Raw genomic sequence first — 26,851 nt, forward strand, 5'->3', positions numbered from 1 at the left:
TTCTACCTGTTTACCTGTGTTGTCCTGTATTCTTGAAGGGAGTTACTTGTGTGTCCCGCGCACGACTTTCCGCTGGCAAGAAGCACGCGGACATTTAGAAATCCTTACTGTGATCAACTTTATTAATCTTAGAAGAGGAAAAAGCCCCGCCGCGCCAACATGGCGCGCTTATAAAACCCTCCTGCGGCGCATCCACACCTGATTGGTTGTTTACCCATGATCTCATAAGGCACGCCCCGGAGTGGGCAAAGACCTGACACGAAGACACTCTTGCACATGCACACAGTTAACTTCCTGAAAGGGGGCCAGCTAGCGCGGCGAAGGCTGGCGCCATCTTGTAATGGCGGAGGGTATCCTGGCCTTCCACGTGGGGCGCAGTGGAAGCCAGCGCCATCTAGTGGTGGCGAATGTTATTGCGGCCCTCTACATCTCACCCTTATAATTTATATAATTTTATAGCAGTCATGATCACCCTATCGCGTGCAATGAGGAAACCTCAGCGATGTGCAAGGGCTGATCAAAGGATCACTGAGTCTCTCTCATCCCAGTGTAATGGATCCACAGATCCATGGGGTGTAGGAGCAGAGAACTCAGATACAGAGAGAGTCCCGAGCAAGATAACCAAATTCCAGGGGAGGCCCCTAGTACAATGGCCACAAGTGCTTGAGTGAATAACGGCCTTGTCACGTTTCTGTTGAGATCTGAGTTTGTAAACCAACCAAGTATGAACACTGATCCACAGCATAGGGCTGCACCAGACAGAGCCACTCCCGATAAGTAGTGAGCACCTCATTTGGTCCTCCTCAGCTGTTACCACCAAGGGCCGTAGTAGTCAAGCCGCTCCTATGATAAAATTTAGAATTCCCAATTGTTAGTAACTACTTGAGAAAGTTCACCCACTGTACTTGTCTAACAATAGATTGGGGGAGGATAACTCCAGACACTGCAGACACAATGTCTGCAGCAGTAATGGCTGCTACAATAGCAGCGAAAGTGTCAAGGTCTTTTCTAGGACAGTTCAGGATCAGTCATTTTTCTCTGGAACAACCAGCAGACAATGGAACCATTTCTGAGATCTGTATAATCAGGACAGAGTTCCCCAGTCTACTGTAGCTTTAAGCAGGTAGCATCCCTGTAAAGCTACAGTCTGTAAAATGACCAGTTAAGGCAGCAAGAGTCACCAGGGAAAATGACGGGGGCAACAACGACTGGAGTCCAGTCTTCCCCAGCAAGCAGCAGTGTACAGAGGGTCAGAGAGCAGGCCATAGTGGGACAGGACACACGCAGCGGTAACACTGACTGCAGCAACGGCAAAATCTCTGTGATGACAAAGGATGAAGGGGAATCTTCTATCTTCCTCTCAGGGCAGAGGAATGACTCCAGGGACCCGAACCAGGAGAGCTGAATCTTTATGCAACCAGGATCAGCAAGTCTCAGCAACCACTCAGGCAGCTGGCACACTCTTGTAGCATCCTGTAGAAAAAACACAAACATTCCCTCTTCCCCATATAAAATATCTGGACAGGATCATGTCAATAAGTGGATCTCTCTATTTCACCTAGGCAGAAGTATGCCTAGTTGTAGGGTGCCATAAACTTTGGCATCCAAAATTTTAAAATTGAAATAAAAGGAGCATTATTTAGTATACAGGGATAACTCCCCCTTTTTATTTATTAAGATAGAGTAAAGATATTATTTATTAAGGTAAGTCCTCAAGGATTAAATTGAGGACACTGAGCACTTGTATTTATAAATTGACTTGTATACCAAATTATTGTCTCCAGCATTATTGTATTGGATATATAAAGAATGAGATTTTTTTCACTAATTGTTTTTATGTAAGGCCTATAATCTGTCTGGAATCTTGTCCTCCCTTGTTAAAGAGTCCAGGCAATCTAGTTTGAGTTCTTAAATGTCCTATAAAGGAACAGTATTTAGTGTTCTTAACCACTAAGCCATTTCTCTAGTACCTCACAAACTTTATTTACCTAAACATAAGCATTAATTAGAAATGTCAAATCTTGTAAATATTGTCCAGATTCAGTCTTGCTAGAAATCCCTGAGCTGGCAGGGTGAGGCTGGGAGTTGAAAGTAAGCAAATGGAGTCTTTCTCTTTTTGTGAGGGTGTGTTATCAACTCCATTACCATTTTCAAAGAGCTGGGTTTATGGTTTTGTTTAGTTGTCTGAGCCAGAGCACTGAAAGGACAGTAAGTTGTCGGACAATTTACACTGAAATCACTCACTGCTTTTAAGTAGAAAACTTGTCTCTAATAAAGCATTAAGTAATTGAAATCAATTGTAAACCACAAGCCACACATTGGCTATCAGTATGTGAATAGAAAGTTTGATTTTAAAACAGTGGCTAAACTATGGAATTTAATAATCTGTGTTGAAGCAATAGAAACTCAAGAGAATAAACAAGTAATCCAATCATACCTGTAGACTTTTCATTAGATGAACCACCTATAAATACAGTAAGCGCATTTCCTATGGGTTGTATGCACAAATATACAGGAAGTACAAAAGCATGTAAAGAGTAAAATTATCAATCTCGTCTGAAAAATTTGTATATGTAGTAGGCCAAATATCAGTATTTTGTAATAACCAATTAACTGTTGTTTGGAAATAAGATATGTTTTACCAGGTTTCTATTTAAAATATTTTTATGACTCTAGTCCACAACTCTGTACTAACACAGCTGAAGCTTTATCTCCAATGTGCATAACAAAGACCTAAGTCCTTTAGTAGGGTGAGGTACTTGGCCAATTAACATATCCTTAGAAGCTTAAAATTAGCTTCAAATATTCTTATCTGGAGTAGTGTAACAGCCACTCCCCAAATATTAAAGCTCATTTTGAGAGCAAAGGTTTGTAGTAAAAATTTCCATATACATTGAAAGATTTAAGTTCTAACTTCTTACACTGAAGAAGCAACAAAATTACCTAATATGAGGCTGATAGCAATCCTCTAAATCTATCCTGAAATGGCAGTTGGAGTAAGTAAACTGGCTGTAATGTTCTCACAAGTTCTAAAACCTCATCAATCCTTCGTAAATCTTGTAACAATCTCTACCTGTTTGATTTTTCCTTAATTAAAAATAAGTTTGAGTTAGTCAATGTAACACTGGCAATCCTAAATCACAATCTTTAAGTTCTCTTTGTAACACCAGAACACAGCCACAAGGTCACCTGAGTTCTGAGTAGTGACTAGGCAGCTGTCCTTAGGGCAGTGGTAATTAGCATAAAAATACCGATAGCTTTAGGGTAAACCACAACTTTGGAAAGCAAAACTCGCTAGGCAACTGTTCTTGGGGCAGTGGAATTAGCATTAAAATACAGATACAAAGTTTGACTGTCAATTCTTATATATGAACGCAGGATGGTGCAGTCTCCAATACCTCAACAAAGAGACAATGTCCTAAATTCTTTTAGAAGCCTGGTTCCTAGAATAAGAATTCCATAAAAACATTACCTCAATTTAGACCTGTCTCCCTAGGTTGGCCCATGTCACACGCTATCTAGAATGACTCCATCCAGATTACCAGCTTTATGTCAACTTTCTGTTACCAATATTATACCCTTTTTAACCATATCTAATAACTTGAAAGCCAATAGTCCATAACCAAGGCAAGTAGAGCATATTTATACATTTAAAACCAATGAGAAACAAAATTGAAGTGGCTACACCTATCTTTAATATTTAGCCCAAACACCATTTTTACCTTTTTGCTATGAATTTTAAGAGAAGCACCTTGTCACCTGTTGAGTCAAGTAATAAGTCAGGGAGTTTTCTAAGAGAAACAGCTATCAACTCTTGTATGAAGAGGCTGAGAAGCTGTTGGCGCTTTTAAGATCAGCTCGTGTAGACACTTAGCCTCTGGGCAGCTTCTCCAGCTAATCTAGATACCTGACTCCAGGCACAGGGCTCTAAAGACCTGATTGAAATTGTTTTTTATTCATTTGTTCCTTTTTAAAACGAGTTAAAACCAAGTCAAAGTGTGCACGACCGGCAGATAAAGTTTTTACCATTTTTTCTTTTGAACATGAAACATAAAACATTTAAACAACGAGAAATAAAAACCACAGACATACACTGACAGACATGGGACATCCTGGTGCACCAGAGACAAACAATAGACAAATAGGGAAAAAAACAGATGGTGTTCACGGTGACTATCCACTCGAGTAGAGTCGATATGGGCGATGGATTGTCTCAATTCCTGGACTAGTCCACCAACGTGTTGAAACCCAATTCCTGTAAGATACTGAGATATATTATCTGAGCAGTACGACCGACATTCGCCAATGGTATGGAAGTGAAACACAGCCCTGAATATTTTTACACACAACCCAATTACATTAACTCCATCAGGCTGTGCACGGGCACTGAGATGTCCTTTTGTTTGATTTTCCTGAATAAATTTTCAGGCGGTCTACCTCTATCAAATCTGATCAGTATGACTCTGTAAAGCTGCTGTGTCAGCGCAGGGACGCGGCGTCCCCAGAGCCGGCGCTGGAGCTTAAGCACACTTCTAACAGGCACAAAGACAAAATTTTTCTCCCAAAATGTTGTGTTCCTTTTATCTCCTCCCTTCTCCTCACCCAGGGCGTTCTTTCCCCAATCTTTCGCTTCCGAATTGGAAGGGTCTGGTGCTTGAGATCGGTCAGGATCCTTTTCTCGTTGCAACTTTTCACTACCCTCTGTTTCTGACACTCTGTCGCCTCGCCCTTCCCCCAACACTCTCCGCTTTGCTGTTACAGCTGGGCAGTTCCCACGCGCCCTCTGATGTCATTTGGCGGTAACTAGAAACTCAAAGGTCAATAGAAACAACCCGAGGGCTGCCAGAGTAACCATAGCGGCTCCTGCTGCGTCCGGCAGAGGACTGAGCTGGAACAGATCAAGGCTAAACATGGTCTCTCAGAGTTTTACCTGCATTCCACAGTTTCTGGATTTCTTCCGTGAAACGGGGCTTCCTCTTGGCACTGGTGATGATGTAGCTTTTTTGTGTCCCGGGTTCTCGGCACCAAATGTCCCGCGCGCGACTTTCCGCCGGCAAGAAGCACGCGGACATTTAGAAATCCTTACTGTGATCAACTTTATTAATCTTAGAAGAGGAAAAAGCCCCGCCGCGCCAACATGGCGCGCTTATAAAACACTCGTGCAGCGCATCCACACCTGATTGGTTGTTTACCCATGATCTCATAAGGCACGCCCCGGAGTGGGCAAAGACCTGACACGAAGGCACTCTTGCACATGCGCACAGTTAACTTCCTGAAAGGGGGCCGGCTAGCGCGGCGAAGGCTGGCGCCATCTTGTAATGGCGGAGGGTATCCTGGCCTTCCATGTGGGGCGCAGTGGAAGCCAGCGCCATCTAGTGGTGGCGAATGTTATTGCGGCCCTCTACACTTGTGTCCTTAAAGTCCTCTTCCATCATCATGATATGTGATTTTAGATTTGAATCTTGCTTTTCCAGTATGTTGTCTTATCTGGGACTTGCTGTGGTGGAAGAACTGGGTTCTGATGATGCCAAGTGGCTTACGTTTCTCTTGCTCAGGTTTTTGCACTTGCCTCTGGCCATCTGGTTATCTGTGGTGTTAGGTGGTCTTGCTGTCTCTGACAGTGGCTTGACCCTGTATGTCTGTGTTTCAGCCCTCTTTGCAGACCAGCTCTCTCCAGGTGGAATTTGGGTCCAGAGAGCTGTGGCACTGAGTTATCTCCTGGGGCAGATGGAAACACGAAGGATCCTGTCCTAGACTAATTGCCGATCTTGTGTCCTGAGGGCTCCAGGCTGGGTCCTCTGAGCAGAAGTGGTAGTCTCACCTGTGCTCTCATGTGTGTCAGCACTCCTGGGAGACCAGCTCTCTCCTGGTGGGATCTGGGTACCGAGAGCTGTGGCACATGGTGAGCTCTGGGCACAGACGGAGAAACAGGAAGGATCCAGTAATCCATCTTTTAAATTTTTCATGTATTTTTTATATGTTTGAGTGTTATCCCTGCACATATGTCAGTGTACCTTATTTGTGCAGTGCCCTTGGAAACTTGGAAAGGGTACCTGACGCCCTGGAACTGGGAGTTCATAGCTGAGCTGTGAACTGGGAGCTAAACCCAGTCTTATAACAGGAGCAATAAGTGTTCTTTATATTGCTGAACCATCTCTCCAGCTTTATCTTTCTTTCTTTGAGATGCTTTGTTGCTGTGGTATAAAGTCATATGTATTAACTTAACTTTGATTTTTAACTTGAATGCTAATTAATCTTTTTTTAACCATATCAGGTACGACCATGAATTACGGAATTTCTTAAATGAAGCATTCAGAAGTGGAATGAGAGAATGTCACATAGAAAATAAAGATTTTTAAGTTATGTCTATTAATTTAACTCTAGATATATATATTTACTTCCTTAATAATGCAAGAAGTTTTTGTGGGAAACAGAGAAGCAAACAGTTGAATTTCTTGTGTTCTAAACAGTATTGGCGCATGAACCATGTCAATGTACACAGAGAGTTTCACACAAGTAAGAAAAGCTGTAAATGGAACAGAAGTGAAGCACATTGCAGCAAACACTGGCACTCTTCAAGCAACCATGGTGTACATATTGGAATTGTGAAACTTAGCACTTCTGCTCCCAAGGGACTTACAAAAGTGAGCATTCATATGTCCCGTATTAAAAGTACTTTGAATTCTGTTTCAAAGGCTATTTTTGGCAGTCAAAATGAAATGGTTTCACGGTTAGCTCAGTTTAAGCCAAGTTCTCGAATATTCAGAAAAGTATCAGATAGGGGATGGTTAAAACAAAAAAATGTTAAGCAAGCCATTGAATCTCTGAAAAACTATAGTGATAAATCAGCAGAAAAGAATTCTTTTGCAGAACAGAAAAGTTACTTTGCAGATAAAGAAGAAGGTTCAGATAAACACAGCCTTTACCATTACGCATACAGAATTACCACCAGATTTGGAGAGTCATTCTACTTTTTAGCAAATCATATTAATTCATACTTCAAAAACAAGGAAAAAATGTCTCAAATAAAGGAAGATAGACAGCTTCAGGACAAACCATGCCTTGAAGAAAGTAAATCCATTTCTCCTAGCCCTGACATCTTGACAGACAGGCCAGACTCGGGACCTCCCCTAAATGTTGAAGACAAACTTTCCAGTTCTACCCAGCTGCCTGAGGCTCTCCCAGTATCTACAAAACAAAGTATTGCTAACTTCCTTTCTCGTCCCACTGAAGGCGTACAAGCCTTAGTTGGTGGTTACATTGGTGGACTTGTACCCAAATTAAAGTCTGATCCCAAGAGTCAACCTGAAGAAGAAGAAGAGCCTTCTAAAACTGATGAGCCTATCTGCAAAGACAAAAAAGCAGAGGAGAAAAAGCGTGTGTTACTTCAGCGAGAAAAGGCAAGTCGTTTTTCAGTGTGGGCTTAAGAAATGTTAGCCATTGTAGAATCACTTCATCTTCTAATCATGTTTCATATGACCTTATAGATTATTGCAAGAGTGAGTATTGATAACAGAACTCGAGCCTTAGTTCAGGCCTTAAGAAGAACAACCGACCCAAAGCTCTGTATTACTAGGGTTGAAGAACTGACTTTTCATCTTCTAGAATTTCCTGAAGGAAAAGGAGTGGCTGTCAAGGTAATCTCTAATTTATCTAATATTTGTCTTGAAATAAAAATTCAAATAAACTTCTTAAAGTCAGGAATGCAAAGCCTTTTTTTTTTGAAAAATTTATTCTTTTAAATCATACAATATACAGGAATTGTCTCATTTTATGATATACATTAGGCTAATGAGTTCCTTTTGTTCTGTGACATAAATTCTGCTATAATCATGAATATTTATACTTTGAGCTGGGCCTTTGTAAAAGTGGAGCATAACTTTAAGTGTGTTAGTTGCATTGCCTCATAATTGTCAAATTATTAATTGCAGTGCAGCTACTTTTACAATGTAATCACTTTTCAAGATAGGAAATAGCCAGATGTGGTCAACACCTTTAATCCCAGAATTTGGATCATAAGTGTGAGACGAGCTTAGGCTATTTAGCAAGATTCTGTCTAAAAACAAAAGACAGGAAACATAATATGGAAAGCCATTGTTGCTGTTTACTTTATAATCCCACCTGAGGTTTTTACATTTGAAGTCCAAAAATTTGAACCAATATTTGAATTGGTAAAGCAATGAGCATTCCTTGCCTCAGTATTTAATGTATGCAGTAGTGAACAAAGTTTAGACTTCATTAAATACACCATCTAAAGATAAGCTAGGTGACTACAGAAGATGAGTCTCTTTGTCTACCCTAAGTTTACTTGCATAAGAATTTTTCTGTGTTTCTTCTAAAATTATCTTTTTGGCTTTCACACCCATATGTATTGTGCATCTAGAATAGATTTGATTTTACTGTATAAGGAAGAAGATTTGATACTTAATATACACATCCAGTTAAACAAATGACCATTTATTGGAAAAAACTTGTCATAAATGCGGCAATTATACATGTGTACATTTTTATAAATAATCTATTTCTGAATGTAGTATTTGACTCTGCTAATATAGCTATTTTTGCTCCAACATTGTACTTCCTAAATTATTTTAGCTTTATAATAAACATAGTGTCTAGTCTTGTGAGTCTTTTATTTTTGGCCATTTTTAATGGTTTGTTTTACGTGCATTACTGTTTTGCTTGCATGCATGTTTATGTAAGGGTATTGGATCCCTTCTGGCTGGAACTACAGAGACAGATGTGAGCTGCCATCTGGGTGTTGGGAATTGAGCCTGGATCCTTTAGAAGAACAGCTAGTGCTCTTAATCTAGCCCCTTAAATTTGTTCTTCCTTAAAATGTTAGTTCATCTACTCTTTAAAAAAAAAAACAGGATTTATTTTGATTTTTAAAACTTATGTATATGTATGTGTGTCTATGTGGGTGTATGTACATGCAAGTAAAGTTGCCAGAAGAGGGCATTGGCTCACCTAGAGTTAGAGGTACAAGTGGTTGGGAACCACCAGATATGGATGCTGGAACCAAACTCTGAATCTTTGCAAGAGGAGTACATGTTTTTATCCACTAAGCCATCTCTGTAGCCTCCTAGCTCGGCTATTATTTTTCTTCTTTTTTTAAAAAAAAAAAATTGGGGTTGGGGATTTAGCTCAGTGGTAGAGCGTTTGCCTAGCAAGCACAAGGCCCTGGGTTTGGTTCCCAGCTCCAAAAAAAAAAAAAAAAAAAAAAAAAAGGAAAGGAAAAAAAATTTTTATCTTTATGGGTATTTTGCTATATGTCTGTCTGTGATAACATGAGTTTAGTATCCTGTGGAATTATAGATGGCAGTAAACTTACATGGTGCTGGCAATTGAAACATGAGCTTAGGAAGAGCAGCCAGTGCTCTTAATCATTTACCCATCTCGACACCCCCTACTTTGACTAGTTTTAACATGCCATATTCCCATATGAATTTTAAAGTTAATCAAAAAGGAGAATAAAATTATACTAGAATTGCATTGAATAACTAAGACAGTTTAGGGCAAATTAAGTATCAATTTGCCCTTTATTTTCCTTCAATATTTAAAAATTCCTCAACATGAGTGCCTATATATCTTTAATTAGGCTTATTTTGATAATTTATAAGTATGTGATACTTTTGGGTATAATTTTATAAAAGTTCCTGTGATCTAAACATCTTTTGGTAATCCTAGTAGGAGAATTAACTATGGTGTTTGACTATGATACTGACTTGACATATACACCATGACTTTTCAGAATACTGGGCATTGTGCGTTTCAAAAAGTTCTAGATTTCTTTTTTCAGATGACATACAACCTTCGGTAAGTTTGGACAGAACTGAGTTAAGGATGGTTAGAATTTGGGAAAGGCATCTAGTTTTCCCTGTTTTTAGGGTGTATTCTTACACTGCCACCATGCCTTGGGTCCTAAAACGTAAGAATACAAAATATTTTTTTTCTTCAGAAAGCTTATGTTTAGCATTTCCCCCTCCCCTACTCTCTCCTACTTTGAGAATTCCGCTGCTGTGTTAAGTTGGAATCAGCCATGTGGTGAAACCCCAGTCCCTTGAGGACACACGCTAAGCTGAGCTGGGTTCTTTGTTCCTTTGTGGCCTTTTAAACCAAGTCCAGCTTTGCTATCCTTTGTGTCTTCCCAGAATCAGCAAGTGCCTGTAGGAAACAGAGTGAGTTTATCAGCTTTCTAGGCAGCAACTATCCTTCCTAGTCTTGGTGGAAAGCTACTTTTGGGCTACTTTGGCAGTTCTGTACTGGGTTAAAAGGGCCATCTTCTTGAGTTCATTCAGGCTTTTCTAGTTGCTCTCAGCATGTCTACCATTGTTCAGATTTCCATATATTGTTGAGATTTCCTTTGGTGCTCAGTGCTAGCTAAACAAACAGAACAACAATAAATTATAAAACAGAACAATAGTATTTCAGTTTGGCTGATCAGAAAGAAAAACAGTGAATAAAACACTGAAAAAAAATCACTCAGTTTATTGAATATTTCACAACTCAGATTTTCCCTTAAATTTATGCAAACTTTTTGTCAAAATTATTACTAATTGTATTAAGAGATTATATTTTCTATATGAGTATTGGATTTTTTTCTTTTGCTATGTAATCCAGGCTGGCCTGGAGTTTATTCTGCAGCCCAGGCTGGCCTTAAACTCACAGTCCTCCTGCCTTAAAACCCTTGAGTGCTGGGATTATAGGGATGTATTTGTAAATTATGACAAACATTGTACATTTCAAGAAAATACTTGGACAGAGGCTATTTTTTTGCCCTCAAATTAGGAAAAACGTATGCTAAATTGTTATTGATATTAGCATGTCATAAAGTAATAATTTTTAATTACAGAGAAAGTAATAAACACACTTTGACTTTACAATCTTCTCATACCAGCTAAAAATACTTTTTATTTTTGTTACAGGATATTGCTGTTTAGCCAAAGATGGTTTTGAACTCCAAGTTCCCCTTCATCTATCTCCTTAATATTGGGATTCCACAAGTATGTTCCCATGCTAGTTCCTTCTTGGTTTGACATAAGTAACAAAATATCTTTTTTCTCAATGTAGGAAAAAATTATCCCATATTTATTACGGCTGAGACAAATTAAAGATGAAACTCTTCAGGCTGCAGTTAGAGAAATTTTGGCCTTAATTGGTTATGTAGATCCAGTGAAAGGCAGAGGAATCCGAATCCTCGCGATTGATGGTGGAGGAACAAGGTAAGGCTACAAAAAATGGTTTTTAAGACTACATGTTTCATTGAGATTTAGAGTTTAAAGAAAATGATTAACATAGTTATCATAAAATTAACTTTTAAGGAGCCTGGAGAGATGGCTCAGTGGTTAAGAGCACTGACTGTTCTTCCAAAGGTACTGAGTTCAAATCCCAGCACCCACATGTTGGCTCACAACCATCTGTAATGGGATCTGATGCCCTTTTCTGGTGTGTCTGAAGACAGCTACAGTGTACTCATACACATAAAATAAATAAATCTTAAGAAATATTTAAAAAATAATCAAAATTTAAAAGTAGAACATGAAGCCACTTTTTTATGAATATAAAAGTTATACTGTGACATATATTTGGATCATTTTTTATTTTGACTTAATCTTTTTTATATTACAGATTTCATCTTTAGGAACTTACCAAACATTCTCAAAAAAATTAACAGTGTTTTTTTAACTTAATTTTTTTGGTGTATAGCTTTTCAATAAAGTGATGGATAGAAGAATCTAGGCTATCAACTTGTTGCTTCTCCTTGTCTTCCCTCATGCCAGTTTGGTACAATACCAAAACAAATACATACACACACACACACACACACACACACACACACACACATAAATAAATAAATAAACAAACAAACTCTTATTTTCTATGATCCTCATCTGTGTTTATTCTTTCATAGTTTACTTATCATAATTTACCTGACTTCTGGCCTTGTCTTTTGAACATTTCCCCTGGAATTTTCTATGTTAGACTTGTGTTTCCTTTGTCTTTCCCCCTTACCTCTGACTTTTGCTCTCCTCGTCCACTGCTGTGTACCAGCAGCGCTCCATTTGTTCCATTTCAGAGTTCTCCTGTCACAAGTCCTTCACACTTTGACTTGAATATAAAGTGAAGCAGTGCATGAGAGAAGGAAGCTATTTTAGAATCTAGGTATAAGGCAATTAATTACTAACTGTAGATAATGGCGGTGACAGTTCTGAAGTAGGAAGAAAAGATATATATGAAAATTTTGAAGAAAATGAGACTGGATATAGTAAAAATCAGTTAAGATCATGTTACGTATAAACCCTGTGAGTGATGAACAGAATTACAGTGATAGAAATGACTGGTATTAGAAAAGAGGTCTGCTTTGAGCATGTTGAATATAAGCTTATATATAGTAAACAGAATCTCAATTGCCAAAAAAAGACTCAAGTGAAGAGAGAAAAGATATGGTATCTTGATGAATATTTTGTTATTAGGGTTACAGAGTTTTATGGTAGCTCAATCAGATCTTCAAATGGTGATCCTCTTCACTCATCCTCCCAGGAACTAAGATTACATATGGGTGTCATATAAAATAGTGATGAATTGGTCCCAAGACTTAAGAAGTGAAAAAGCAGGAAGCGTCCCCTTTATCATTAAGTTCAGGGAGTTAGGATGGGTAGCTTCATTCTTCGAGTTAGCTGGTTGAAAGCCTTCTAAGTTATATTAGCTCATTTAGGTATTGGAAGCAAAACAGACAAAACTCATGTCTTGATAATGCTTCTATTTTAGAGGAGAAAAGAGAAGAGTAGTAAAAACAGAATGTGCGATTGCATCTTCGTGAATGCTGTCAAGGAAGGCAAAGCCAAGTGAAGGCAGGCATAGAAAGTGATAGGGCTGCATAAAATTTATAATGATTAACTGTGTCTAAAATTAATACATTTCATCTGAAAGAATATTACAGGTCATCAACATTGCTGTTTAAAGTGAAAGCTACAGTACCTATCTTGGAAAGGACATTAGTTATTTACTGCCAGTAGGAGTGCAAACTGGAATAGACTGGAAATCAACATGAAGATTCCTGAAAAAAAGAGTTAGGAACCAATCTGCCACATAACTCAGCTGTAGCACTTCAAGGCATACACTCGGAAGATTCTGAAGTCTGTGAACGAGATACTTGTTCATCCATGCTCACTGCTGTATTATTTATAACAGCCTAAATACCCAGTGACTGACGAATAGACAGTGAAGTATCATAATGTACAAATGGAGTGCTGTGAAATTTGCTTATAAGTGGATGAAATTGGAAAACTGTTCTGATTGAGGAAATGCAGACCCAGAAAGACAAGTGTCACATGTTCCCTCATATGTGGATTTTAGATTTATGTTGTTAACATGAAATGCTTATAGAAGCCAGGAAACTAGAAAGCATAGACACTAGGGCAAGGAGAAGGAAGACCTTAAGGGAGGATATTAGAACACAGATTGCAAGCAAGGTGAGGTGATGTGGACCCAAAGGAGTCAAGATCCTGAACAGTGGGGTTAAATGGGAGAACCGAGGATGAGAAATAAAGAAGACAACAATAGTGGGGTCCAGGAGGTCTTACATAAGCTGATGACTTATACCAAGCAGCTTTATTAAATACAGTGTCCAGGGGAATGGCCCAGGTCAATGAGAGCTCAACTAGATAATATTGGCCAAGAGAACACAGGATACCCCAGGACCACTGCCTAAGGACTGATTCCCACAGCCCAAGTGGAAGAGACCAGTCCTCAAAACTAAAACCTGATTCCTTCACGGCACCAGCTCCAGCCTAAGAGTGGCCTTGCCATATCTGTTTCTGGAGAAGGACACAGAACTGAAGTTCTCTTGTCCTTTCATCAGAGCCTCTAAGAAAGCCTTGAGTTAGTCTGCCCCCCGCCTCTCACCCACGCTCCCCGCCCCATAGGGAAGGATGGGAGAGTAAGACAGAAGATAGGGTGGGGATAGGTATAATGAATACTAAGGGTATTTGAATTGGAATCACCGTGTAGGAAGGGCAGAAGAATTATGGTCTTCGCAGAAGCCATAGGTTATTAAAGAGTTCAGTGCTATGTGTGGAGTACCTCCCTTCCAGTTGTTGGTCAGAGGTTTCCAGACACCTCCTCCAGTCAATACAGTCTAGGGACATCTCCCTTGGTCATCCTCCAGAGCTTGATGTTAAGACCCGTGTTGGACACACTATACATTTTGATCACAAGACATGGACAAATGAAGTCTGAATTAGTTTGGAGTTTCCTCTCTGCTGGCTAGATTTCACTGAGCCAAAAGGTGCTATGCAGGCTGCTGGGGAGGAGAGTCAGTCATGTTCTTACACAAAGATGAACCCTGTGAGCTACATAACCCACCTGGCAAGATACGCACATGGTGCACTGGCTAGCAGCTTTCTGATTAGGTTATAGGCTTTTTACATAGGAGGAAACTCATGCCTGGTACAGTAAACCTGAATAAAAGTCAATGACTAAGGAGGTCATAGGCACCAGGTTAGAATCTACTATTGTTCTCCTAAATGGAGATAGTAACAAACTGCCTTAAATACTTAACAATTTGTAGATTAGTGAAGTGTTCAGCCTATGCTAGAGATGCTTCTTTGTGCAGTGAACTGCAGTCAATGTAAAGCTACACAGCTAGGGAGAACACACTGACTATATACTCTCTCCTAAAGGAACATCTATATCACACTTCTTTCCCTAATGCTGAGAGAACATCTTGCAGAGAGAGTTATAGGAGCCAGAGGTTGGAGAGAACTGTTAGAAAGTTGTGTCTTCTGAACAAGACAAGGTTTGTTTGTTGCACTCATGAACTCATGGTAGCTGTAGTTGTCAGCTCAAAATACTGCACAAAATGAAGCCACAGTCAGACTTCCATGAAGGAAGGGCTCCTTAGTGAGAACTACCCCTACCTGAGAACTATCAGCAATTAATGGCTGCCAGAGACAGGAGTATAGGTTTTCTTTGGTGTTATGGCTTCTCATACGTTGCTCCTATACTCTATTGGGTGGCCCTCTATTTATGCATGTGAGGACAGCACTAACTGGACAGAGAGAGAGGAGAGAGAGAGAGAGAATAAAATAGGGAAGAAAGTGTAGAGAAGGGGGTTCTAGGAGGGATTGGAGGAAGGAGAAGGGAGGGTGATCAAAATGCACTGTATACTTGTATGGAATTATAACAAAATAGATAAAATCGATTTGTGTAAGTGCTTAATCTTTAAATATTTTGTGAGTCACACAGAGAAGAAATTAATGAAGACATAATGGAAAATCTAGGAGTGTGCTTGTACGAAAGTTAGATAGGAAATCCTCCTTTGGCAGTGCCTGGAGATAATTCTGGTTGTCACTGAAGTACTGTCATCCTACATGCAAAGTGCCCCAGAGCAGTGTTAGCTGACACACAGAGTCCCTCATTCTGCAATTGAAGAACTTGGGTTTAAGAAAGTAAGGGAAACTAACCAGGAAGGGAGGTTTGTATTGAAGCAGTATGACTCAGGGATTGTAAAAGAGCCAACATAGTATTTGTCTGATTTGTTTTGTTTTTTTGAAGCAGGGTCTTACTGTGGAACCCTGGTGGTCTTAAAACTCAGTCTCCCAGTTGCTGGAATTACAAGTGTGTGCCTTCACACCTAGACCAAGAATTATGACTTTTATTTCATATATGTAAGAAGCACTAGTTACACAGTGCTAGGTATACCCTAAAAACAAGTCTCTTATATTTATTAATTCTGAACTCATTTATAAGTATTCTTTGTTGGTTTCTTTTCTCTATTTAAATAAAGTTACTTTGTTCCCCTTCATATATGTACTTAGATAGAATTTGGAAGAAAGAGAATAGACAAATCCATAAATCAAAACTTAAACATTTTATTTTCAAGGTTTTTTTTTCTTGTGGATATGTGTGTTTATGTTTAATTCCTTTGCAAAAGGTAATGTCATATTGTTAAATCTATTTTAATAGCACCATGTTAATTCTTCATGTCTTACCTGGAATTATAATGTAACAGCTCTCTTTCAAGCCATTGTCTCATAGCTCCTGAAATACGCATTACTTATCTCGGCTTTAAAAACAAGTCATGTTGGATGTGGTAGTGCAGTACCTTTAATTCCAGCGCTTGAGAGGCAGAGCAGGGGCATCTCTCTGACTTCAAAGTCACCTGAGACTATATATGAGCCTACATCTCAAAAGAAAAGGAAGCAAGCAAGCAAGCAAGCAAGCAAGCAAGCAAGCAAGCAAGCAAGCAAGCAAGCAAGCAAAAGTCAACACTTGGTGTCTTGCCACAATCTAGATATTTTTAAATGACCTCTGTTAGCCCCATCGAGGTACAATTTGAAACTCTTCATTGCCTTGTAGTACAACCTACCCCTCATCATGTATTGGGAATTGAACTTGTCATTATTTTTTAAAATTGTCAACATATGTGCTACATCCTAAGTAAGGTGAAGTTGCCTGGACTGCTTTTACATTTCCTGTTGTCATTTAGTAACAGTAAAGCTATTTAGTATTATCTCAAGAGTAAAGTTAGTTACTACCGTTAGTAAAGATGCAGAGATGAACAAAGTGTCAGTAATAGTAACTCATACACTCTTTTTTTTTTTTTTTTTTTTTTTTTTTTTTCCGGAGCTGGGGGCCAAACCCAGGGCCTTGCGCTTGCTAGGCAAGTGCTCTACCACTGAGCTAAATCCCCAACCCTTCATACACTCTTAATATAGAGATCACTCTAAGTTCATTGTTTCAAAGAATGAATAAAAAACCTAAAGAAGGTGGCATGAAAATCTGACCAGTGAAACATAAATACGCGGAATTATAGGTGACCAGCTATATTAACAAAAGAAAATAGTTTATAGTATCTCAGAACCACTTGTTTTTTAAAGTATTTTACAGAATTGGTTTTTAAAATATATCTAATATTGTCATATCTATATTACTTAAAGACAATATTATAAATGTATAAGTACACTGTCATTACACAAGCTTTGTGTTAGTATTTTGAAGTGATCCTAAAATTTGGTCGGCTGATTTTTATTGGTGCCAGTTTGAATTGTTTTCATGTCAGTATATAAGCTCTAACAGTTTTTAGAATTGTTTTACTCTTTACCTTGAATTTCCCTTGAGACAGAAATTATCAATTGTTTTCTGTTTCACAGAGGTGTGGTTGCTCTTCAGACTCTGCGAAAGTTGGTTGAACTTACTCAGAAGCCGATTCATCAGCTCTTTGATTACATCTGCGGTGTAAGCACAGGTAGCTATCATCATGTGATGGGTTTGTACCACCAGTGGGTCCCAGACCAAGAGCCTGCAGCACAGGCTTGAGATCAGGAACCTTCTCTAAAACAGTAATGAACAGTAATTTTACAACTTTAATGATGACTAATCGTTTGTATAATGAAATTTAAAATTGATTATATGTATAAATACGTAACTTTTTAAGTTTAAGCATTAAAAATGACTTAAGTTTTTATTATATTTTCAACTGGTTGCATTGGCAAGGACTAATTACTATTTCCTGATTTTGGACGTAGTCATTTGAAGGGGCAGTGGTAGAAGGATGACGTCGTAGGCAGTCAGATGGCACTTGAGCTAATAGGAAATTAAAGGTGCTAAAAAGTTCTATTTGTAAGGAATATCAATGAGCAGTTTTTTCCTATATTATTTTTAAATAGCTACTTTTAAATTTTGCTAGTTGGTGTATGTATAGGACAAAAAAGCAATCCCAAGTTCAGTTTAGATTCACAAAATAGAAAAATGAGATCTATCTCCAGATAGGCGGAGAGCTGCAAAATTACTGTGAAGAAAAAGGCAGCAAGCAGCTAGGCATGGTGGCACATGCACCCCTGCACTCTTGATACTGAGACGGGACGAACTCGAGTTCTAGGCCTACTCGTGATTCACAGATTTCTTTTAATATAATGGAATTTATTGTGATTCTTAAAATAAGAAAAGGTGATTTGATACTGAATACTTGTCAGAGACTTTTCCTAAGGATAGTATTATTTATGGGCTTGTTTGTTTTGAAACATTATTCTACCCATTTCTGTTAAATTGAGTGGTCCTGTCAGTTGAAACATCTAATGGTAGCTTCTTGTTGAGTGTATTACAGTAGAGCCCCACAAACCAGTGACCAGTCATGATACTGTATAACATGTAGATTTCTGTGTCTGTAACATTTCTTTCCAGGATACTTTTTAACTGCTAAGTGCTTTGTAATTTATCTTTTTTCCCATTTTGTTTATTCCTAAGTTGGTTTTTACTTATGATTTTAATGATGTCAACAAGTACATATTTAGTTTAAGGGTAGTGTCCTTACTAACTTAATAAAATTAATTCTTTTTTAAAAATATCTGTTTATAGAAGTTCTTTTTGAATAGAAAGGCACTCTCCTAGTACTTGGGAGGCAGAAACAAGGAGCATCTCTTGAGGTTGATGCCAGCCTGGCGTACACAGCAAACTCGAAGACAGCCGGGGTTACATAGAGAGACCCACTCCCTGCCACCACCCACCCCCCAAAAAGACATTTTATTTTTTTAGCAAATTATTTGTTTATTGGGATTATTCTCCAAATTAAAAATATTTTTATATCGTTTAATCCATAATATTGCATTTTTTAAGTTATCAGTTATTTAATCTTTTACTGGAATGATACCAGTTACAATACAATACACTTTGGGGGGCTGGAGAAATGGTTTGGGGATTAAAAGTCTGAATTCTTCAGGACCTGGTTCAGTTCACAACCGTGTGTAACTCCAGTTCCAGGAGATCCAGTGTTCTTTTCTGCACACCAGGTACACATGGTATGCAGACATAAATGTATTCAAGAAGACTCATATACATAAGATAAAAACTTTAAAAATTAAAAAAATCATTTAAACTACATTATTGTTTGTTTCTTTAAGTGGTTAAGTAGGGTTTTCCTGTCTTGCTGACCCCTCATCCCCTAACACCTCGTTTTCCTCTTTAGCTAGGAGCTAGGCAAGGAGAACCACTAGGAGCTAGGCAAGGAGAACCACCAGGTGGCACTGTGTTCCACCGGTTACAACTGCTAAGTGAAATCAGCTGGTTAAAAGGATATCCTAGACCATTTTTTTCATCACATTGGTTCTAGGACCAAACTGAAGGAGAACTTGTTTGATAAGTTGTCACTGTATTTTTTTAGTGAAACATGGTTTTACTTTCCATGATATCTTCTGTAACTTAATTCAGTATAAAATTTATACCTATTTCACAGATGGGAAAACTTGGGACTCCTTAAGAATTGCTTTTTCCCAAGTTCAGTTAGAAAGTATCAGAGCTAGAATTTCAGCTGGTTGGTGGTCTCAAAGCCATGTGTAAATTTTAAAAGCAGTCACATCACTAATGATAAAGACTAAGAATGTTTTTTGCAGGGGCCATATTAGCATTCATGCTGGGATTGTTTCACATGCCGCTGGATGAATGTGAGGAACTCTATCGAAAGTTGGGCTCAGATGTGTTCACTCAGAATGTCATTGTCGGGACCGTCAAAATGAGTTGGAGCCATGCATTTTATGATAGTCACACGTGGGAAAAGATCCTTAAGTGAGTTTCAATCCCTTTTAAAATATTTTGGTTATATAGTTGTTTATATATATTGAAGTTTAAAAACTATAGAAAATACAAAAGTAATATTCCCACTGATTGGAAATAACTACTATTACTGCTTTGGTGAGTTATGCTCTAGTGACAGATTCTTGAGTTTGTGTGTGTAAGATTTGCATATAGATATTATAGTTACCTTTTTTTCCGTTTGTGTTAGAGATATATATGTTCATATGTTCATCTCTATGTGTGGGGATCCATGCACATGTAAGTGGAAGCCAGAGATGGATGCTAGGTGTCCTCCTCCATCACTCTCCCTTTTATTATTTATTTGCCTATGATTGTGTGTGTGATGTGTGGGCAGACATTGTCTTGGTTAGGGTTTTACTGCTGTGAGGAACTACCGTGACCAAGGTAATTCTTATATCAGAAAACATTCATTGGGGCTGGCTTACAGTTTCAGAGGTTCAGTCCAGTATCATCATGGCAGGAGATATGGCAGCCTGCAGGCACACATGGTGCCGGAGGAGCTGAGCGTTGTACATTTTAATCTGAAAAGCAGCCTCTGCCTCTTTCAGGCAGCTGGAGGAGGCTCTGGATTATACTGGCCAGACTAGAGCATATATTTGAGACCTCAAAGCCCCACCTCCACAGTGACACACTTCTTCCAATAAGGCTATGACTCTTAATAGTGCATATTTATACCTTCACATGAATATACTATGGCATATATGTAGAAGCCAGAGGACAGCTTTGTGGAGTCAGTTCTCTTCTACCTCTTCATGTAGTCTAGGGATTGAAGGCAGAGTGCCAGACTTGTGAAACGAGTGCCTTTAGCCACTGAGCCATCTTTCCAGCCCTAATTATTTTTGGAGACAGGGTCTTTCACAAAATCTGAAGGTCATCAATTTGCCTACACTGACAGTAAGCAAGCCCCAAGGATCCACCTGTGCCACTTCCCCAGTGCTAGTATTACAGGTCCACACCAACACCGTGTCATGGGTACTGGGGACCTGAATTTAGGTCTTCATGCTTGTGGGAAAGAATTTCACAGGTGGAGTCCTCTTGTTAGCTCTTGGTAATTGCCTTTTTTCTTTTAAAAAAATATATATAAGTCATATTGTACTTAGATTATCTTTGTATACCATTGTTTTTCTTTGATGTCTTACAGTCTATTCTCAAGTCATTAATCTGAAATAGCCTGTAATATTAAAATTTATTTTCAGAATAAAAGTAATACTAGGATATTGTGATAAAATCAAAACTAGAAGTGGAAAGTAGAAATTTAAATCGTCCCAAATTTATTATTGGAAGCTTTGTAACCTGTAATATATTTAGTTTTTTTTTCCTTGATTAAATTTGTGTTTGTGTGGATTGTGGATAAATGTTTGTATGGGGGCTGTGCATGTGTGGGTACATGCACACGCGTGTGCAAGTGCAGATGCAGCTTCCAGTGTCTTGCTCAGGCACCTTCCACCGTTTGCCTGAGACAGGATCCTGTCATTAGGTCAGAGTTAGCCAAGTAGACTAGGCTGAGTGGCCGTGAAACTCCAGGGATCTACCTGTCTCTGCCTCTCTCATCTCGCATTGCCCAGTTTACAAGCACATGCTCAGCTTTCTGAGCACTCCAGGCCTCATGCTTCACACGCCGAGACATCTCCTTAGCACGTTCTGTTTTTCTCATATATTTTATACAGCTGAAATTATTTTATACTTGTAAATTTGTATTCTTTCCCTTGTTTTCAAAATTTTTAAAACTAGTAGCACTTTCGCAAGATTTTACTACATTCCAGAGTGGGATGGTATCATATTTTCTTAAGAATTTCTACCTAGGATATTTATGAATACATAAAATTTATATTTTTCTCCCTTTTCTGATTAGGATTAGCTATAGCCGAAAACTTAAAACTTCTTTTTGGTTTCATATATTTCCTATTAGAAAAGGACACTTAAGAAGTCTTATTTTTGTAGTTTAGAAATGGACATGGACATCTCAAATGTCAACTTAAATCTGCTGATATCTTTAAAGGAAAATCCTAGACATAAAACTCTGTCAGAATTGTTACACCTATTTTGAAAGTTTTGAGAATAAAAGAGCACATGAATTTGGGAGGGGAAAGTGGTGGTAGGGAGAGGGAAGGACTTGGAGGACAAAGAATCGAGGTAGATTTGGTCCAAACACATTAACACATGTGTGAAATTCTCAAATAGTAAGTCTTGAGATATATGTGTATATAGCTGAATTGTTCTTAAAAATAGGATCCTGGTTTACTCATCTTCGAGCACCAACTGTTTTAATTCTATTTTACAAAACAAAATAATTTAATTTTAAAAATATGTAAGTTTGAGAGATTTTTAGTGACCATCAGCCTTTTAAATATTTTTATTATATTCTTTTTGTGAATTTTATGGATATGATCTTTGCTCATTTTCATATTAGGGCAGTGCTATTATATTGGGAATATATTAACCATATATTGAAAAGTATATTCAGTTGTTTTTACATTTATTATTGTGTGTGTATATCTGTGTGTGGATATTTGTACAACACCATTCTTTCTACCATGTGGTTCCTACAAATGAACTCATATCCTGAGACTTGACAGCAAGCATGCTTATATTGAGCCATCTAATGGGTCCAGAATACATTTTTAAAGAACATTATTTATTCCTGTCTTCTCTTTAATGTAATTTTTAAAGGAGGGATATGTCCTAGTTTGCTTTTTATTGCTATGATAAAGCAGCATGAACAAAAGTATCTTTGGAAAGTGTTGATTTGGCTTACACATCCCAATCACAAAGCTGTAGGCAAGGATATAGTCCTTGATTGTTAAGAGATGAGGTAGTTTTGCTGTAACTCATATGTTCTTGTTTACTAAAGGGATAAAGTTGGATCTGCACTAATGATTGAAACAGCAAGAGACCCCTTATGTCCTAAGGTGAGTAAAGTCTCCTAGGCAGAGCGTCACAGAGTCTGGAAAGAAACATGTACTGTGAGAAACATTCTTGGGAACTTCTTGTAATAGATGTTATTGATTTCTTATCTATTAGGTCATTCTATTAAAATATAGGATATAATTATTAGATTGTTTCTGAATGTAGGAAAAGTAATGAAAGTTTAAAAAATGAATTGGGACTGAAAATATAGAATATTTTAATCATAATTATTTTAACAAAATCTAGTGATTTAAGGAAAATTAAAATATTTTCTATTTTAAATTTTTAAAGAGAAGTTTTATATAATATGTAAAATCAACAGGATTATATTAATGTATAAATAAATCCTAATTTTTAAAAATTGAATCATTTATGTATGCCTCTATGTAATTCATTCATTTGTTTGAAACCACACAATTTGAAGTTGTTTTAGCTTGCTTTTAACAATAGCTGTTTGCCTAAGGATTGTAATTGATGTCCCTAGAAATCCCACAGGGTTTGTGTTTACTCTTGAATGGCAAGCTATAAGGATGCAAAATCAAGACAGCACTCCCTCTGCTGGGCTGTATAACTTCATCACTCTTATGCTTCCATTTTTGTGAATGCTGTATGCCTTTGTGGCAGCACTGAATTTGTGCATAATAATGCTGTGACTTTACTAGAATCACAATGCTTTCAAAGTATATAGAAACGATTTTGTAAGTATACTGTATTTGTTAATCTTTAGTGGTTTTGTTTCTGATAATACTGTATTAGTTATTACTGTAATAGTAAAGTAAGCTAGACACTTACATGGGGCCACAGGGCTGTGAACTATCTACTTGATGTGATTATTAAGTAAATAGTCTCACAAATGAAGTAGTCCTGAAATGGATGGTGTGGAACATCATAGCAGTTCTCTGAAAGCATACATTTCAAGGGATGGAAGGAAGGCTACTTTGTGAGACCTCATTGTGAAGGCTAGTAAGTAGGAGCCTTCCTGGCAAAAGGACAAAGAGAGTGGTCTATGCAGGGCTCAAAGAGAATTCCAGGAACTGTAAGCTTTCCCAAAGACTAGGGCCCAAGGATCTGAGGGCAGCATGTGGGATGAGACTGGATCAGTAGGCAGATTAGGTCACACACTGCTCTTGAAGGCCATAACAAAGAGATGACTTCATTCCTTGGGAGAGGACTCTAGGATGTGCCCGACCTACCCCTCTTGTTTGTTCTTCTGGATTACTGGGCCTCTGTTTTTGTTTGAATACTTGCTTCCAAATTATGGGAAATTGTAACTTTGGTTAAAAGAAAGATGGCAATGGGAAAACGAGCCATTTGCAAAGTTTTTTTGTTGTAATAGAGTAGGCTATTACAACAAAATCCACCCATAGGATTCCTAATCTTCTTTTCTCTGTATCTCAGTTATAGAAAGACCCTCTGAATTTTAGTGGGTGACCAGCTGGTATCCATAGCTGACAAGAGTCATGAATTCCAGAAACCTAGGATAGGACCTTTGTTTATTAAATGACAAAGCAAACAGGGCCCTGGCTGGGTTTAACACAGGAAAACTTGACTACAGTTTTCCTTCCCTCTGTTCCCTCTTCCTTTCCATCTCCCCTTCCCTTCAGATCCACTCCCTTTCTGTCTCATTAAAAAAGAACAGGCTTCTAAGAGAAAACAGCCAGGCATAACAAAATAAAATATAGTAAGACAAAGCAAAGTCCATTGCATTGAGGTGAACAAAGCATCCCAACAGAAGAAAAGGTGCCCCAAGAGTAGGCATAGACTCACTTTTTCAAGAACTTAAAAGGAGTCCCATGAAAAAAACCAAACTGAAAGCTATAATGCATATGCAGAAGACCTAATGCAGACCTCTGCAGGACCTGTGCTTGTCGCTTCAGCCTCTGCGTTTATCTAAGCCTTGCTCAGTTGATTCAAAAGCCTTGTTCTTCTAGTACGCTCCAGCCCCTCTGGATCTTGTACTTTTCCACCCCAGTTTGCTGCTCTAGTTGGTGATAAGACCTGGGAAAATGGAGCCAGTAAATGAGACAGACTAAAGTCTCACTCAAGAGCCAACATGAGTTCAAGCTATATATAATCCTAAGGACAAGCCGCATGTGAAAACATGTTTTCCCATACAGTCATATAAACGAATAATGAATAGCCAGTTGAAAGGAGTAATCTGAAATAAACTATATCATATCCACTACAGCCAGGAGGAACACATTCCAAGAACAGCCCATCTTATGGAGGAACAAAGATTACAAGACTTTTGTCTTGTTTACTTAGTTTACTTACAAGGTCTCAGAAATCCTCTCACACAGCTTCATTTGTGGACTGTGTTCCAGTGTGTCTCCTCTTTTGAGGAGTTCCCTGAACTCTAAGGGATTTTGATGGAAACATTCCATTTAGAACTGTGTGTTCCTAGGCCTCTCACTCTCTACATAATGACTGGCTATGGGTCTTCTGTCTCCTGCAGGAGGATGCCTCTCTCCTGAAGACTGAGTAAGGCATTGATCTCTGAGTATAGCAAAATACCATTAGGATTATTTTATTGATACTTTTTTCTTTTATACCAGAAGTGTTTTCTTTTACCCTAGGTTTTTGGGCTATCTAGTCTCAGGTTCTTGGTCACCCAAGCAGTATGGGATATGGGTTCTGTCTTGTAGAGTGGTCCTGAAGTCAAATCAGACATTTGCTCTGCTGCTCCCACGAGTTCTGTGCCACCATTACCACAGCATATCTTGCAGGGAGAACAGATTATACGTCAGAGGCTTTGTAGCTAGCTTTGTGTTTATGTTTCTTTTGGAAGCCAGTAGAATAACTGTACAAAGACATGAAAATGTAAGGCTGAAGGCTCCATATAGGCACCAGCTCAATTGCTCCATGGTCAGTGAGTTGTGTCGATGCTGTCCTCAGCAGTGTCAGTGGCTGTTGGTTGTGGAGAGCAACCCATTATTTTAGCAACAGCCTTGGTTTGCTTGGGGATTTCTTTTTTTCTTTTCTTTTTTTCAGAGCTGGGGACTGAACCCAGGGCCTTGTGCTTGCTAGGCATGTGCCCTACCACTGAGCTAAATCCCCAACTCCTTGCTTGGGGATTTCAATGGGACCCTCTTGGCCAACAGCTCAATTGAATATAACCTAGTCCTGTTACTGAAAGCCTTGTTGGTGACAAGAGATTGCCAGTTGGGAGTCTCTATCCTCCATTACTGGGAGACTTCATTAGGATTGCTTTGTGTGTTTTAGGAAGTTTCCACTGCACCGTTTCCATATCATCCCTCAAATGCCCCTCAACTCCATCTGTTTCTCTCCACATGCCCTCCTTCAGCCCTATCTCCTCTCCTCCTTTCTTCCACCCCCTCCAGCCCCCTCAGTGCACCTGTAAAATCTGTTCTAGTTCCTCCTCCTAGGCAGACCCATGTTACCTCTTATTCCTTTCCTCTATATCCTCTTAGGGCTTGTAGAATATAGGTTGGTTATCATTTACTTAATGACTGATACCTACATACAGTGAATACATACCATATATATCTTTCAGCGTCTGGATTACCTCACTCAGGATGTTTTCTTCTAGTTCCATTCAGTTGCCTGCAGCTCTCATTTTTTCTTTTTTTGAACAGTTGAGTAACATTCCATTGTGTAAATATACCCTTTATCCATTCTTCTCTTTAGGGATACTTGGGGGGTTTCCAGGTTCTGGCTGTTATAATAGAGCAGCAGCAAACATGGTTGATGGGGTATCCTTGTGGTAGGATGAAACATCCTTTGGGTATATGTCCAAGAGTAGTATAGCTGAATCTTGAGGTAGAGTGAGCCTCAATTTTCTGAGGAATTGCCATATTGATTTCCATAGTGGCTGTACTTACTCGTCTGCACTCCCTCCTACCAGCAACAGAGTTTTCTCCTTATTCCACAGTTTTGCAAGCATGAGTGTCACTTGTGCTATTGACAGTAGCCATTCTGGCAAATGTAAGATGGACTCTCAGAATAAAATATTTTCAAAGCAGATGAAAAAAAATTTTTGTAAATTACATCCAAAATACTGCATTTGTTGAACTTTAAGAATAAATTGCCAATAGTTACATCAGTTATTGCCTTAGAAATGTGCATCTTTCTGAATCTTTTTTTTTAATGGGATTTTTCCCCCCACCCAACCACCCACCCCTTCTAGCCTCCCATCCTGACATCCCCATACACTAGGGGTGTCTAGCCTTGGCAAGACCAAGGGCTTCTCCTCCCTTTGGTGCCTCTGCTACATATGCAGATGGAGCCATGGGTGTGTCCATATGTGCTCTTTGGATTGTGGTTTAGTCCCTAGGAGCTCTGGTTGGTTGGTATTGTTCTTATGGGATTGCAAACCCCTTTAGCTCCTTCA

General features: G+C 38.7%; 1 protein-coding gene across 3 annotated transcripts in view; it reads left to right on the plus strand.

Annotated features, from left to right (window-relative positions):
* Positions 1-26,851, plus strand: part of Pnpla8 (patatin like domain 8, phospholipase A2) — a 61,954-nt gene that overhangs the window by 20,932 nt on the left and 14,171 nt on the right. For 2 of the 3 annotated variants that reach the window (XM_087553194.1, NM_001108020.2), the window contains 6 exon segments: positions 6,275-7,400; positions 7,488-7,637; positions 11,074-11,225; positions 17,157-17,251; positions 19,392-19,563; positions 22,445-22,502. In XM_087553194.1, coding sequence (XP_087409320.1) covers positions 6,363-7,400; positions 7,488-7,637; positions 11,074-11,225; positions 17,157-17,251; positions 19,392-19,563; positions 22,445-22,502 — 1,665 coding nt within the window. In that variant the 5' untranslated portion in view covers positions 6,275-6,362. 3 annotated transcript variants of the gene reach the window in all.

This window comes from Rattus norvegicus, chromosome 6, assembly GCF_021556685.1.
Source record: "Rattus norvegicus strain SHRSP/BbbUtx chromosome 6, alternate assembly SHRSP_T2T, whole genome shotgun sequence".
Lineage (NCBI taxonomy): Eukaryota > Metazoa > Chordata > Mammalia > Rodentia > Muridae > Rattus > Rattus norvegicus.